This window comes from Musa acuminata, chromosome BXJ1-3 (assembly GCF_036884655.1).
Source record: "Musa acuminata AAA Group cultivar baxijiao chromosome BXJ1-3, Cavendish_Baxijiao_AAA, whole genome shotgun sequence".
Taxonomy (NCBI): domain Eukaryota; kingdom Viridiplantae; phylum Streptophyta; class Magnoliopsida; order Zingiberales; family Musaceae; genus Musa; species Musa acuminata.
The window spans coordinates 7,898,709-7,915,061 of record NC_088329.1 but is presented as its reverse complement, the minus strand read 5'-3'; the positions used below and the strand labels follow the sequence as shown (position 1 = coordinate 7,915,061).

The 16,353-nt window shown below is 36.0% G+C and overlaps 2 protein-coding genes and 1 non-coding gene across 3 annotated transcripts; 1 reads left to right on the top strand and 2 right to left on the bottom strand.

Moving 5' to 3' along the window:
- Nucleotides 1-1,415: 1,415 nt before the first annotated feature.
- Nucleotides 1,416-5,996, bottom strand: LOC135620100 (protein HOMOLOG OF MAMMALIAN LYST-INTERACTING PROTEIN 5-like). Its single transcript, XM_065122760.1, has 7 exons — nt 5,737-5,996; nt 5,526-5,626; nt 3,815-3,924; nt 3,624-3,699; nt 3,389-3,529; nt 2,346-2,417; nt 1,416-2,264 (listed from the first exon to the last, which is right to left on the bottom strand). Exons 1-7 carry the CDS (start codon nt 5,828-5,830, stop codon nt 1,608-1,610), a joined length of 1,251 nt encoding a protein of 416 aa, XP_064978832.1. The 5' UTR covers nt 5,831-5,996; the 3' UTR covers nt 1,416-1,607.
- A 3,330-nt stretch (nt 5,997-9,326) lies between these two features.
- LOC135639502 (small nucleolar RNA snoR109) lies at nt 9,327-9,418 on the bottom strand. The gene has a single exon (XR_010496972.1). It is a non-coding gene; the product is annotated as a small nucleolar RNA snoR109 (small nucleolar RNA).
- A 2,352-nt stretch (nt 9,419-11,770) lies between these two features.
- LOC135620097 (heat shock protein 81-1-like) lies at nt 11,771-15,627 on the top strand. The gene is made up of 3 exons (XM_065122750.1): nt 11,771-11,960; nt 12,047-12,469; nt 13,930-15,627. The coding sequence occupies exons 1-3, from the start codon at nt 11,835-11,837 to the stop codon at nt 15,478-15,480; spliced, it is 2,100 nt and encodes a 699-aa protein (XP_064978822.1). The 5' UTR covers nt 11,771-11,834; the 3' UTR covers nt 15,481-15,627.
- The last annotated feature ends 726 nt before the right edge of the window (nt 15,628-16,353 follow it).

Sequence of the window (16,353 nt, the reverse complement as noted above, 5' to 3'; positions counted from 1 at the left end):
AGCTTCTTGTGTTTTCTTGTTCTAAAGGATAATCCGATATCTAAAGTCATAATGCCGCCTTTATGAAGAATTAGATGTCGATGGAAGTAAATTCGACTGGTTTCCCTTGTATCTCCTCCCTGTTACTTCAGTTCCTTATGTACTCGTTGTGGTGCAAGTTGGCTTCTATATGTTGATCATTCCGTAACATTTTGAATCACAGACAACTTCATAAGCATGCTGTTTTATTTTCGCCATCAACGCCAAGTGTCACAGGAAACTATGCAACAATTCATGCTCATTCCAATCACTCATAATGCAGCCCTGTTCTTTTAATTTGGGATATGATGAGCACCACGGCACACCCAAAATGCAACAAGAAGAATTTATTGGATCTCATTCTCAATACAAACAAGGTTCATTTGCCAACTAGCAATCAAACTAAACAATGATCATCAACCAGGGAGCGTATGTTTTGTATGGCTGTGTTCCTGAGCTGGGGTTTGACTTTGGGAGGCTGCCAAGGGTGGGACTATTCGATGCTTTCAGCAATGGTGTTCGCAGGGTTTGAAAGCGAGAGGCGAGTTTTCTAAGTCTCTGAGAGTGTGGTGGTGTGTGCATTACAACTACGTATGCTGTGTAATTTAATACAGTGTCTGGTAGCGCGTGCGGGGAACTATTCTTCTGTTCCATATTTCAATCAAAGCCATGCATTGCGCCCGAGAGCGGGTTTGGACTCTTTTGACTGTGTGTGGGGGAGCCTTTATAATTGCTCTCTTCATAAAATTTGTGTGTTATTCATTGTATCAAATGCGTTGCAGGCATGGAATTTTGGATCCCCGACAGCTTTTATCGGATCGGGTAAATCATGGACCCGACTCTGCCCAACTCCTCATTTCAGGTGATGCGGCTGTGCACAGCCTGACACCCATTTACTAGCTAGCTGTTGCACGAATCTGAAGGAAGTTAATCCATCGTATATATGGTTCATTCGAGGATCAACGGAACATGATTTTGAGAGAGTGGATTTCGTATTATTGCTGGTGTGCTTCGCCCAACGGATACGCTTATGGGATTAGCAACATCCAAGCAATGAATCCACCAGCTAATGAGGTGGTCAAGCTCATAAATCTAGCACTATTTCAGATCGATCGATATTAATGCATTAGATCAATAATGGCGAGATCCAATGTGCTGTCATCCTTATTCAATATCGAAATTAATGCGTGGTTAAAATAACTTGCAAGTACTTCTTACCAAGCATGCGGCGATCAGAGAGAGGGAAATTACATGGTGGATGACCCAACGAGTGGGTTCCTCATGGGCCCCCCAAACATCAATTAGGGTTCCTCCGCTAACATGAAGGGGTGTAGAGTTGCTTTTCTCTAATAAGAAACCTGCACAAATTTGTATCTATTTCAAGTTCGCCATGCAAGTAGAGAACAAGCTTTGAGCATATTATATATATATTTTTTACTGCATATAAGCACATGATAAAAAATTTAAGATCCACCAGTCGAGTTGATAGTGAAAATTAGCCATGGATCACACACTGCGATACAAACAATAACATCAATATAAGCAGCACTGGTTTTCGGGGGGCATAAATGACACCAACACAATCCAAACTAATGAGTTTGAGCTGAAGGATTGGTCAAAAGTTCGAGCGAGCGCTGAAGAAAATCCACCGCAACAGAGACATCATCGAACGCAAGAGCACCGACAGCAAACCTTGCTGCCTTGTGAGCCTCGGCAATTTTCTCCGCAGATGGCTGATAATTGCTGTCATACTTGTACCTCTCAGCAGATGGAGGAGCTTGTACCGCATGATTCTGGTTGACACTGCCAGAAGCGTACTGCACTGATGGTGTGTAATGTGAAACAGGAGCAGGTTGGTGAGAGTAAGCAGAATCATGGGCATGGTAGTAAGAAGGCTGATGCGAAGGGGCAGAAGGAAAGGTGCTATCATGGAAGCTTGGGTAAGACTGAAAATTAGGATAAGAAAAAGAAGGGCTAGGGTTTTCTGGAGAGTGACTATTTGGAGGCATAGGTCCATGCTCATTTGTAAAGGAATGATGCTCATATTGCTGGGAGTAAGCAGAATATTCGGGTGTGCTCGTTGGTTGATGATGGTGAATATCACTAGGATAATCAGGACCGGTATAAGATGATGATGGTGCCATAGGTGATTGACCAAAACCCTGCAAGTTAACCCCATCAGTTTGCTGGGATGATAAGTCGACAGTTTGATAGCTAGCTGCAAAATTCTCATTTCTTCCCAGGTTCTGTAGCACAAGAAAAAAAAAAGGGGAGATATCAGCAACACCTTTCTGGGCAAACTATGGACAGAAATTAAAAAAATTGACCTTATCTACATGCTGAGGTGAGGTACCACCACCTTGCTGGCTAGAGGAGAAACTATTACTTGGTTGAAGATCCTGACAAAGGATAAAACGATGATTCCAGATTTTGCAAACCAATTAGGCAATTTCTTTTGTATAACAAGAATATTTATTAACAGTCTAAAGATGCATCAAGATGTTAGGAGACAAGACGATTCAAACTCCTAACCACCAGCAAATCCTATTCTAAGCATGTTAAAAGGACCTCCAATTTGTTACGTTTGGTTCTTAGAAACAACTAGAAACTTTCAGGACACATCTTGACACCAAGCAACACAACTCCTATGATTTAGAAACTTTCAGGACACTCCTTGACACCAAGGAACATACGACTTCTCCTATGATTGAGGAAATTTCCCCTATGATTGAAGAAATAATATCATGGCTGAACATGGTAAAAAAAGTAGGAACATGCTGTTCAACTATACCATTAAAGCATATGCAATATGGATGACTACTCTCACTTTAGCCGACCTCTTTGGTAAAAGTTAACCAAAATTAGAGTTTTAGGGATATGATCAAATTTGATACAAAGTTCAAGGATTAGTAATTTAATTTATCCTTTTAAATAAATAAATCCAAGACTTGGCAAAACGAAATTTTTGCCATGCTCACTGGACTACGTAATTACTACCAATGTTTTCTAAAAAGCACAAGTAAAAGCTTGTCAATTCTTAATATAAGCACATAGAATCTTCAGAAATCAGAATGCATTTGTGATAAATTATATATTCTGCCAAGCTTACTGGTGTATGTAGTTACAATAACTTTTGTGTTTAAAATCATTTTCCTCTTGGTATGCATTAAAATTTATCAATACTTGATAAAAACATACAGGACTTCAGAGTTCAGAATACTTGATAAAAATGTATAAGACTTAAGAGCACCAAAGAAAGGGAGGAAAAATAATAAGCTATCTTGCTAAACATATGGTTTTAGTTCCAAGAAAAATAAACATGCTGCATTATTTTCTCAATCAATGAGGCAATGCAAGTTAAAATGCATACATAAGTGTTGCTTGAAGGACTTGAGGAAATTGATAGATCTGCATCACCAACAGGAGGACCTGGATCCGGCTGCCGGCCTTCTTTCAAGGCTTTCCTTATATCTGCAGCTTTCCAAACCGCATATTTCTGTTTTTGCTCAATCTGGAAAGTGCATCATGACCAGCATAAGCCAACTTGCTCAAATTGAACCACAGATCAAGGCAACTTTAAGTTACCAGTGACATGAATAACTTACATCAGGCTGCAGCTCACCAAATTGACACAGAATCTCGAAGAAGATGCTGGCAGCATAAAAGGTTTTCGCAGTATTCCTGAAACATGTATATCTCATAAGATTTCCGATATTTATGATACTAAAGAACCTGCTAAATGTCTTAGGAGAATGTATAAATAATTGAAAATATAAGAACAAGTTGTAATACATACAAATCTGCACGCCCAGCACGATCTTGTTTATCTGCCTTTGCAAAAAGATTAGATGCAAAACCTTCCACATAAAGGTAGTCATCAGGCCCTAGTTTTACTGATTTCTTATCCTGTGAGAAGTTGCAGCATCTTGCATCAATAAAAAGATTCTCCATTCAAATTATAATTTCCAGATGAAACTTCTAAATGATGATTCTTAGAAAATGTTATTGTCTTTAGATATTACCAAGCCATCAATGTAAAACTAAAGTCTTAATTGCCAGCTGGAGAGTCACTAGATTAACATGAAACAATTGTGCTTAATAATGGGTGAAAGTTAAATTTAACACATGATACACGATTAAGCTTAGTGGACAAGGAACAGAGACAAGTACAATTTGCAAATATTTCCGCTTCCTCAAAATAATTTTAAATTACTTGAGACACAATTAAGTTTAGTTGACACTGTTTAATTACAAATCTTTAATAATTGATCAACGCAACCCATTTGCATAAGAGAAAGGCAAATTGCATGCTCAAACAATGAAATACAAAAGTGCATGAAACATTTCTAGATCTGATAGGACGACAAAGGCTGCTATTAGTATTGATGCAATAGGAATAGCAAATTGTCTCACATTATTGAGGTCAGCTATATAAATCTTACCAGAAATTTAGCTCCATTGGGGAAATATCACCATATAATACAAGTGTCACATAGCTTGTTGTATTTCTTCATGATTCTTTGATCTTATTCGATCTTTCCTGATTACTGAAATATGGAACTGATCATATCCCATTGATGCAAATAACAGTTTTGTAATCTCAACAACAATAATTATGGTTCTCCCTTATTTAACCCTCCATGACCACAAGTTTGACAAATATGAACTTGTATTATTTTGTTTTCTCAAAGAACACGAAGCACCAATCCTAGCATCAACATTCTTGTGTCACTAAGTCTATGGATCTGGTACATTGTAGCTAACCACAAACTAATTTGTAAAGGCCACATGACTTTCAAAGCTTACCTGTACTTTAAACGTTTTCGTCTAGTTTCATAACATGTTTATATTTCCATATAAAAGGAACATAAGAGGAAGCAATGATATGGATCTGTAATACATGAATGGCCATTCAGAAAAGCTATAGTGAATATATAAAAGACGGCATATTGGTACCACTGCTGAGTTTTAAACAATAAATCAAAACAACATGAAATGCAGAATAGAAGAAACTTCTAAGAATCGTAGTCCCACCAATCTTCTCATCATATTTCACACTGACAGAAAAGAAAAACCGTGACTTTCAGATATAGTAAATAGAATTCTATATTCCTTATTGTTGCATGATGGGAAGCAGAAGTGTACATCTAGGAAACATGGCTCAGCGACAACTTGAAGTCATTCCACTTTCCCTAATATCCTTAGTAATCAAAAAGCCTAATGAATAAACAAGAAAAGTTCAGATTAATCTAAACAAAATTCGAATAGCAATAACATCATCCAAGTAAAAAAAATAGAGATGCACCTTAACAAACATGCAATTCAGCTCATATCAATCAACAAATTTTAGGGAAAAAAATATCAACTTTAGAGTGCGGCATTCTTCGCAACCCTAAATCAACAAACGATCACACGCGGAAAAGAAAAAAGATATCGAATTTTACACCACGAAGAGATGAAAAAAATGATTAATTTAATCAATAAAAAGAAGAAAACAGTACACCGACCTTTTCGAGTTGGTTCATGAGGGAAAGGAGGAGGGCGTTGGTGGTCTTGGTGCGATCCTTCTGCGGAATCTTAAGCCCTCGCTCCATAGCGTACAATCGACCTGCAACCAACCAATCGAATGAACGATCAAAAAGGGGGCCAAATCTAGGGTTACTAAGGGTGAGAAGTATTCCAAAAAGAATCGAATAATATGGAATTGGATGGTGGTACAGTAGTAGGCGACGAGGGGCTCGTGCTTCTGAAGCTCGTCGGCCCTCTGTAGGTAGGGCAGGAGGAGCTTCGCCGGCTCCGCCTCGCTTCCCATATTTGACACTACAGATCCTTGCTGCTGATCTCTTTCTTGGATCTTTTCTCTCTCTCGAACAGACCGCAAACACCCAAATCCCAATGAAAAGGCCTTCTGGAACAAGGAAGGAAGAAATAAGTTGGCCGCCCCCAGAAAATAGAAACCGCAAGTGGCCTTAACAAAGACGACACGGATAAATTTTAGTTGGTTATATAATTATAAATAATTATAAATAATAAATTTTAGTTTAGAATATAATTATATTTCCATATACCCCTCGAAATCTCCAGAACATCAATTAACCAATTAAAACTTATCTACATTAGTAATTTTTTGAAACGATGCCATTAATATTAGAGGCTATTGAATATTTAATATTTTCATATCGCATTAATCGTATGATTTGGGATTAATTGGAGTGTTTCATAGCGATAGTTACTAGAGAGACTTATTACCAAACACCACGGATAGATGCGTGAAATCACCTCATCACATACATTATTATTATCTCTTGCACTTAATAATTTTGACAAACAAATGTTAATGTACACAATGTTATGTTAAATTAGGAGGTGAAAGTATCGTCAACAAGGCCCTCAAGCTTAAGGGTGGAATTGCATATATTTTATTCACCAGCCTATTTTTCCCTTTTCATTTTAAATATTTTTCCCTCCCACTTCTCGAGATAAACCAAACATAGAGCAGACTATAACATTCCGTATAAAGATGGTAGAATGGGGTATTTGTGAACTTCAAATATTTGACGAGAATGATCCTATTACTCGTGTATTTTAAAACTCAAACTTCCTTGCTATGTAGCTGCAACTTTTCTTGAAGTGAATGACATGCATGTACTTGAGTAAATTTTCCCCTCCTATTTTAACCTGGCTTCATATGCCAACGAAGAAGATTGTTCTGATGGGCATACCATGGCATGCACCACAATTTGATTGAGAGCAGATGACACCTGTGGACTAAGCAGCCAGCTAGGATTGACACGCAACAGAATAAAGATTGCTCTAGGATTGACACTCAGCAGAATAAAGATTGCTCTGTGTATATTCTCCTGCTACAGAGTGTTATGAGGGTTCATGAAACATATGTTAACGTGCAGAACTCATGCTTATCATTCTTCTCTCACTTGAGGAGAAGAATGAGAAAAACAACCATTTATGGTGGGGCATTCATCATAAAGTATGAAGAACAACTATCAAAGCTAGAGCTTGTTGAGCAGGATTTACTATAGAAACATAATGACCACTAAAATAAACATTTGAATGGCCAGTCCACTAAAACTATTTGTTTCTCTTCCTCTAAGAAGTATGATTATATATATTCATCAAAATGTAGAACAGGAGAACTATCATAAACAATTGATAATACCTGGACTTTGTTGACCAGCATAGTGAAAGAAACTTGAAAAATTATCCAGGTTAGCTATCAAACGGATCGAATTTGAATAAACTCTTTCAAAGGTGCATATCCCTTTAAACAATTAACATAAATAATCACCCGATTTCATCTAAATGGGTGTATTTGATGCATTGATGAGAAAATGTAACTGTTCCTGGAAATGAATTTTCAACACTACAGACCAAGAATTTCTGTCACATAACGAAATAAAAATACTTAATTAAGTCAACATATACATGTCGGTACTATAAGGAGTTGCAGCACCAGGGACCAAAACAAAATCATTCAATAAGATGGCAACAAACACCATCAAGTAAATTCATATCCAACATAATGTTCAATGTATGGCTTTAATTACCTAATTTGTCTCAAATTTCAATATAAGTTTCCGTAAACAATCATCCAGCTTCTTGATTAGACAATGCATGATAAAGCTGAGAAAACCTCCCGAATGCCATCAAGCCAAAGGTATTTACACACATGCAAGAGGGCATCAAAGTTTATAAGAGCAGTATTCAAAGACTGTCCTCACTCGAGATCAATGAGTGCAGGTATGCCTAAATGCTGAGATGAACATGCACCTGGCAAGCTCATGTACTTGTTAAATAGAGATGAGCAAAAAACTTAACGATTCAGATCACATTTGAATGTTCCTGCAAACAATAAGATGGACCATAATGTATCTGCGTACATGTCTTCCCAACAGGTACTACTGCAAAACTGGATGATCCTCTAAACAATAGGACAGGATGAATTCTGTCATAGGGAGAGCTCCACATACTAATATCCCATACTTTTAACACCTAAATTATAAAAAAGAAGACTTAAATAACTAGAATTCCACCTTCTTTGGATTCAAGTTTCAAGTGCAATTAACTATATTTTGATTTTTGATGAATTTTTCATTTCTGTTAAAATAGTAAAATTGTGAACTCGATTTACCTCACCTTATCCTGAAACAATATAGAAAAAAATGTTGAGGGGCAATATGTTTTATATTCTTAACAATCATCTCAGCAGACATCACAATAGTTTGAGGAAATTCTTAACAATCATCTCAGCAGACATCACAAAGGGTGCACTATGAATAAATATTATAATGTTAAACCTAAAGTTATTCCGATCTGAAACAAAAATATTACAGAATAATTTTAACTAAATTTAACTATAGAAAACATAAGCATTAACATTTCCATTCACCAAATCAACTTCAGAAATACTGCTCGTAACAAACCCTCCAGCAATAAATCCAGGGAAAACAAAGATTGTAGCTTCAAAGACCATTCCAGCAGACTACCATGAACTGCCCCTAAGATCATAATACAAAGAGCTCAGCCATACCAGATTTTAGATGTGGTTTGCTATTCTCTTCTGAAAACAACATTGTGTTCCCGTATTTTTTTTGCAGTAATTGTAATCAGTACACAGCATAATACGGTGTTTCATTAAGAACCACAATTTAGTGCTGACAACCATTCAAATTCATCCCAATTTATGAAAGATGTTTGATCTCATCAGTGCCAAAACTCGTTATGATGCCTCACCTAAATTGCTGATAGTAGTAATAATCCCATTTTTCACTTTTTAATTTAGTGCAATTTAAGGTGATTTAACCCATTCATTTCAGATTTTTTTTTAAGTGAGATGTTCCCCACAAGAGGAATCACTAACTAAAGATATTCAAGAAGTAAATACATGAATCCTTCGAGCTTTGAATGCTTCGAATCCTATCAATTAGAAGAAAAAAATTCACATGATAGATATAAATCAAATCATCACTCCTCACGATTTTTGTTTCGTAATATATATATATATATAAAAATCAGAAAAATACATCAATCGAATAAAAAACAAAAGAATCATAAATACTATCACAAGAAAGAAAAAGATACCAAAATATAGTCATCAAATGACGCAACCTGCAAGATCAAAGCGCAGCTTGCCCGGATGACGACCAAGCTATCATGCATGAGATCAATAGCACTTGATATATGAGAAGGGCCTCTGAGAATGGCTAATACGTACACCATTCCTCTCTTCTCCCCTTCTCATAAATCAAAATACAACCCAAAAAAGCCTCCCTTTTAAACTTCGACGAGAACGATATGGGAAATTCGGTAAGCGGAATGCCTATGGAAAATTTCAAAGCAATCCGACCAGTTTTCTTCCCATTGGTTGCTGTTGCTACAGCCGAATCCGGATCAAGACCAGGACAACAACAAATGAACCCCGATCTCGGTACAATGTAGCATAAAACCAAATAACGATCAAAAGACCTGCTAGAAGGACAAGAAGAGAAAACAAAAGCCATGAATCGGACTGACGAAAGTCTAGAAATTGGGATGGTAGAGGAGGCGCGCACTTGAAACCCTAGAGAAATGACCGGGCCGCTTCTTTGCTGTGGACCTTGTAGCGGTCGAGAGTCAAAAAATCGCAAGGCGATTCCAAACTTATAGAACGGGTGGACGCTTTATGTTTCGTGCCGTGCAACACGACCGTCCATCTAAAAGCGGAGTAAAATAACGGGTACAATTGGACGGGTAACTCAAATAACAAGGTAATTGATATATGGGCGATATCATAGGAAAAAAATCCATAATTTATTTCAGGATATACTTGAAGAGTCTTTTTATATTGATATCCAAATACGATTACTTCCAATATGATATATATTAATTATTAAAAATATAGTATATATTTTTAAACTTAATTATAATAATAATATATTAAATTCGAAATAATAACATCCAACCTACTCAACATCATATTGAGATGTCGACACATGATGATAAAATATCGATTATATGATACCTATATGTCGGTCACATAATACTAAGATGTCACATAACCTTGTGCACGTTTAAATATGAGATATGTTTATTCCTATCTCAAAATTATAATTATAATTATTTTATATTTATTTATAAAAATATAATATGTTTTATTACTAATGCAAAAATAATATAGCTTCAAACAATATCTCATTATTTTTTTATTATTCATTTACAATAATTAATTATAAATATCATAATATTTCTTAGAATATTCATATTTAAATTTAAGACAAAGAGTAAAACATTAAATTTTGTAGCATTCTTTATTTTGAAATATGTCAAGACGTAAGTAATTTCCATCCATAATCATTCAAATTTCATATTAATAATTCTATAATATCTCATAATCTATAAAAAAAATTGATATTTATGGTTACTGGAAATTATGATTAATTGAAATTTAGTTATAATAGTTTTCATTAGAGTTTCAATACCTTGATTTAATGACGAAAATAATATAAGTTCATTCAAAAATATTTTGAATGAGATTATTTTTTATTATCAACAAGGACATGTCATCCTTTATTTTGAAATATATCAAATATCCTTAGTTTTCATTCAAAATTATTTTAAAACTATTACATAAAATATTTTATGAAACCTTAATATAGGTTAGTAACTAATATTTATAAAACTTTAAATTAATTAAACTAAGTTATAGTATTTTTAATAGTATTATCATGTTTTTTAGTTTTATAATAAAAATATTATAGTTTTATTAAAAAAATACTATAATCTATTCAATTAAACTAAAAATATTATTTTGAATCGATTTGACTAGTTTGGTCTAGTCAACTTTCAACTCGAAACTTAAAAACCTTGGTTGTGAGAGAAAATTCCAAAATTTATTTTTTTAATTACCCAAGATGATTAATTAAAGTTATTATTTTAACATTATATAACAAAAATAATAAAATCATAAATCTCAATTATTTTATGTTGATTATATGAATTTTTTATCATTATTAAATTTATTAAAAAACTATATATTTAATTAAGTTTGAAATATTTAAATCATTATTTATGGTTTTATTAAATCTTTTTTGGTCGCTTCTGCCTCTCCCATCAATACCATCGATGCCAATCCCAAGCCCTAATTGACATATAATTATGTCATAATGTAAAATATTTATTTAACCTAATGTTGCTTATATGATGATCACTAAAAATTAGAAATATCATATTTTTAGGGAGTCAAATAGTTGATAGAAGATAAGATTTTCCCAACTACATGAGGAAATTTTATCTCTCTATTCTGAGAGAAATCCTCTATTCTGTTGAGGAAAATCCTCTCTTCTGTATAAATAGGAGAGGGACATGTTATTGTATTCAAGCTAAAGTTAATTCAATAAAACTTCTTCATTAATATTATTTCTATCAATAACTAATTAGATTGTCAGAAAATTTAGATAAGATAAACTGAATATTATATGGGTGGATCAATTCCCTCCGGAACTAACTTTATGCAACTCTCCAAACTCAAACTCACTAAGTTTTTTGGTAAAAGAAAACAATTTTTTTCCAACTTTATTCATTAATAAATACTTTCCAAGTTGGATAGAACCCAAACCGAAGAATTCGGCCCACAAAGATGAATATAACGGTCCACCAAATATAACGTTGATGCGCTACGATCTTATTGCTTGTCGCGCCCCTTCTAGAAGGTTCTAGAACCCGGTTCCCTACATAAAAGCCATCGCCGCCCTCTCGACTGCAAAGTCTCAATCGCAGGTTTCTAACCCTAGATCTTGAGATCGCTTGAGAGACGCCCTTCCATGGCGGCCGACGCGGAGACCTTCGCCTTCCAGGCTGAGATCAATCAGCTTCTCAGCCTCATCATCAACACTTTCTACTCCAACAAGGAGATCTTCCTTCGTGAACTCATTAGCAACTCCTCCGATGTTAGCATTCCTTGTACTTTTCGTTTAGAGTCATTTTTGCCTCTATGATGGGGCTTGATTTTGTTGTTGATCTGGGTTCTTAACAGGCGTTGGACAAGATCCGGTTCGAGAGCCTCACCGATAAGAGTAAGCTCGACGCTCAACCGGAGCTGTTCATCCATATTATCCCCGACAAGGCTACCAATACCTTATCTATCATCGACAGTGGCATCGGCATGACTAAATCTGACCTTGTCAACAATCTTGGTACCATCGCCAGGTCGGGCACCAAAGAGTTCATGGAAGCCCTTGCTGCTGGGGCCGATGTCAGTATGATCGGTCAGTTTGGTGTGGGGTTCTATTCGGCCTACCTCGTGGCGGAGAGGGTTGTTGTCACCACCAAGCACAACGACGATGAACAGTACGTGTGGGAGTCACAGGCCGGGGGTTCATTCACCGTAACCAGGGATGTTTCTGGTGAGAGTCTTGGTAGGGGGACAAAGATTACACTTTTCCTCAAGGAGGATCAGGTATTTGCTATGCATACATCAATTTGCTAAGAAATTTTAAGTTTCTATGATTTGATGAACTGTTTAGATAAGGCATCATGGTTGGGTAGAGATGGAAACTGCTATTGAGTCGAATTGCCGATGAAGCTGCTTTGATGGAAGGATTTCTCTTTTGTTTTTCAAATTACAAAAGATAACCGTGTTTAATTATGTTTGTTGCTCAATGAATTCCTTCTCCGTGTTCTAAGAATGATTTAATTTAACTTGTTTTAAATATTCGTTTACGTATTTACTTGTCCCAATGGATTATTTCTTCAGAGGTAGTGATGAATAGCTTAAATTTATGCTCACTGATGGGGCTGAAAATTTTTATCAATTAAGTATACTCTTGTCGTGGCTATGTTGATGGATATCATATGCTTATCTGTTGAGTTTGCACCTTCCTTTCCTTTGATGATCTTGATTTGTTGAGATTCTTGTTAGACATAAGTGGTTGTAATACAAAGCTCTGATGAACCTTGACAATGATTTGGTTGTAATTATCAAGCTAGATTAATATAGAGAGTGAGCATGATAAGTTTGTTCCATGTGAACTAGGTGATTAGGATTTGGTCACTGAAACAACCTTCTTATTGTGTAGGGTTAAGGTTCTATGTCGACCCTTCCTGTATACTGCATTGTTGGATCCTCCTACAGTTTGCACCCTTCTTTTCTTCTTTCAGATTCATACTTGTATGCCTGCTATAATTTTAGAATTAACCTCTGACATGGAATGCACACTACATTTTTCAAGACAAAGCCATCTTTCTTGAATACAGAGGCTTAGTTATGTTCTTTTTTGTTCATAACTTGCATTTATTTGTGGTGCAACAATTTAAGTTTGTTACTAATGCTAAAGTAGTTACATAGGAAAATGCTTACTAAAGGTCTATCTTGGCATCTCACATCGGACTCCATGTGACCCTTACAAAAGATGGCGAAGGGTCATGTTTACATTAATTAAGCTGTGGAGTGTAACAGTAAAGTGTTGATGATAGCCCTGGCTTTGGTATTATGCTGCATTTGTAGATTGACATCATTATTTTGTGATAGCAATTAGAAGTTTTAATGCTATTTATTTTACATTTTAATTGAATATTACTGATTATTAAATTTTCAAGAACTAACTCACCTATTTTGTGACTGCTTGGTGGTTCAAATTGGTGTAGCCTGCAGTATTTAATGTCGTCAGTATTTTCAACCTATAAAGAAGGTTTCTTGACTTCTTTTTTTAAAGTTTCTGATAGTCCTGGTGCCCTCTAGCATAATCATTAACGCTTTTACTCAGGTGTTTTCAGTTTGATGTTTTTTATTTTGTAGAACTGTTTGATTATAAAGAAACAATGCTTATTGGGAAACATGGTCAATCTGGGAATGATATTCCGGCCAATTAAGCATGCCAGACTTCCATTTATTTTGTACTTTGGTTTGTTCAATTGCAGTTGGAGTATCTTGAGGAGCGCCGCCTCAAGGATCTCATCAAGAAGCATTCTGAGTTCATCAGCTACCCTATTTCCCTTTGGACTGAGAAGACCACTGAGAAGGAAATTTCTGATGATGAGGATGAGGAAGACAAGAAAGACACTGAGGAAGGCAAGGTGGAGGATGTTGATGAAGAAAAGGAAGAGAAAGAGAAGAAGAAGAAGACAATTAAGGAGGTTTCTCATGAGTGGTCTTTGGTCAATAAGCAGAAGCCCATCTGGATGAGGAAGCCTGAGGAGATCACCAAGGAAGAGTATGCGGCTTTCTATAAGAGTCTGACCAACGACTGGGAGGAGCATCTGGCTGTGAAACATTTCTCTGTTGAGGGTCAGCTTGAATTCAAGGCTGTTCTTTTTGTGCCCAAGAGGGCTCCTTTTGACCTCTTTGACACTAGGAAGAAGCTCAACAATATTAAGCTGTATGTCCGTCGTGTCTTCATCATGGACAACTGTGAAGAAATAATTCCAGAATACCTTAGTTTTGTCAAAGGTATTGTCGACTCTGAGGACCTTCCTCTCAACATCTCACGAGAGATGCTCCAGCAGAACAAGATTCTCAAGGTAATCCGCAAGAACCTAGTTAAGAAGTGTGTCGAGCTCTTTTTCGAGATCGCTGAGAATAAAGAGGACTATAACAAGTTCTATGAGGCATTCTCTAAGAATCTCAAGCTCGGTATCCATGAAGACTCCCAGAACAGGTCAAAGCTTGCTGAATTGCTAAGGTATCACTCAACAAAGAGTGGGGATGAGATGACCAGCCTCAAGGACTATGTGACAAGGATGAAGGAGGGCCAAAATGACATTTACTACATAACCGGCGAGAGCAAAAAGGCTGTGGAGAACTCCCCATTCCTTGAAAAGCTCAAGAAGAAGGGCTATGAGGTGCTTTTCATGGTTGATGCAATTGATGAATATTCTGTGGGCCAGCTGAAGGAATTTGAGGGTAAGAAGCTGGTTTCTGCAACAAAGGAGGGACTGAAGATTGATGAGAGTGAGGATGAGAAGAAGAAGAAGGAAACACTGAAGGAAAAATTTGAGGGGCTGTGCAAAGTCATAAAGGAAGTGTTGGGTGACAAGGTGGAGAAGGTCATTGTGTCTGACCGAGTTGTTGACTCCCCCTGCTGTTTGGTGACTGGCGAGTATGGATGGACTGCCAACATGGAGAGGATTATGAAGGCACAAGCTCTCAGGGACTCCAGCATGGCTGGTTACATGTCTAGCAAAAAGACTTTGGAGATCAACCCAGAAAACCCCATTATGGAGGAGTTGAGGAAGCGAGCGGATGCTGACAAAAATGACAAGTCAGTCAAGGATCTCACGCTCCTGCTGTTCGAGACTGCTCTTCTTACCTCTGGTTTCAGTCTTGACGACCCCAACACCTTTGGCAACAGGATCCACAGGATGCTGAAATTAGGCCTCAGCATTGACGAGGATGAAAAGGTGGAAGATACTGACATGCCTTCCCTCGAAGAAGCAGATGCGGAAGAGAGCAAGATGGAGGAAGTAGACTAATCCAGATCGAGGCTTGCTATCTTTCTAGTAATCCTTTTGCTTACTGCTCATTTAACATTGAACTGAGGTTATGTATTGTTGCTATCTTGTCTCTATGGGCTTTTGTGCAAACGCAGGCTTTGTGACTTTGCTCAATTTTTTTTTTTACGTCTGGATGTGCTTATATTTTTTTTTTATTATGTTTTGAGCAATTTATGGTATATTATTGCTGCAAAATCACGCTGTGACAGTCCTGCTTTTGGTGCAAGCAAACTTGTAAGATTTGTTTTTGTGCCAAGCTCGGTGTGATGATAGCCTGCTCGAACCAAGTATTCTCTTGGGTGCACATATATGCTTTCAGATTCGTTGACGTGGTCGTGGGGGTTTCTTCCAGCTCAAGTCGTCTTTTAATTCAATTCTATATTATGGTAATTCAATTTTATATTATGTTTATAGGGAGAAAAAGGATTAATTACATATTATCTTTTTAAGGTTTTTAGTTTTAAAAAATTTATATTAGAATCATTACAGTAATGAATGTAAAATATAAAAATAATAAAATTAATTAATAAAAACAATTTTAATATTCTAAACATTATTTGCTACCATTCAAATATTGCCGGTCTATATTAAACAATCAATATATAAAAGAAACTATAAAATTATTACTATCAAGTGACCTCGTATCGTTGTCGACATGACACAAAGTATCGATATAATTTTAATTGAGATATTAAAATTAAAATTATTTTTTATTTTTTTATAATTATAAAGATCTTAATATAAATTTTTTAAATCTAAAGATTGAAATATGAAACTATAAAAGTAATCTATAAATAGTCAAGGATAATATATAATTAATAAAAAAACATAATCTCCCGATCTAGAAAGCTC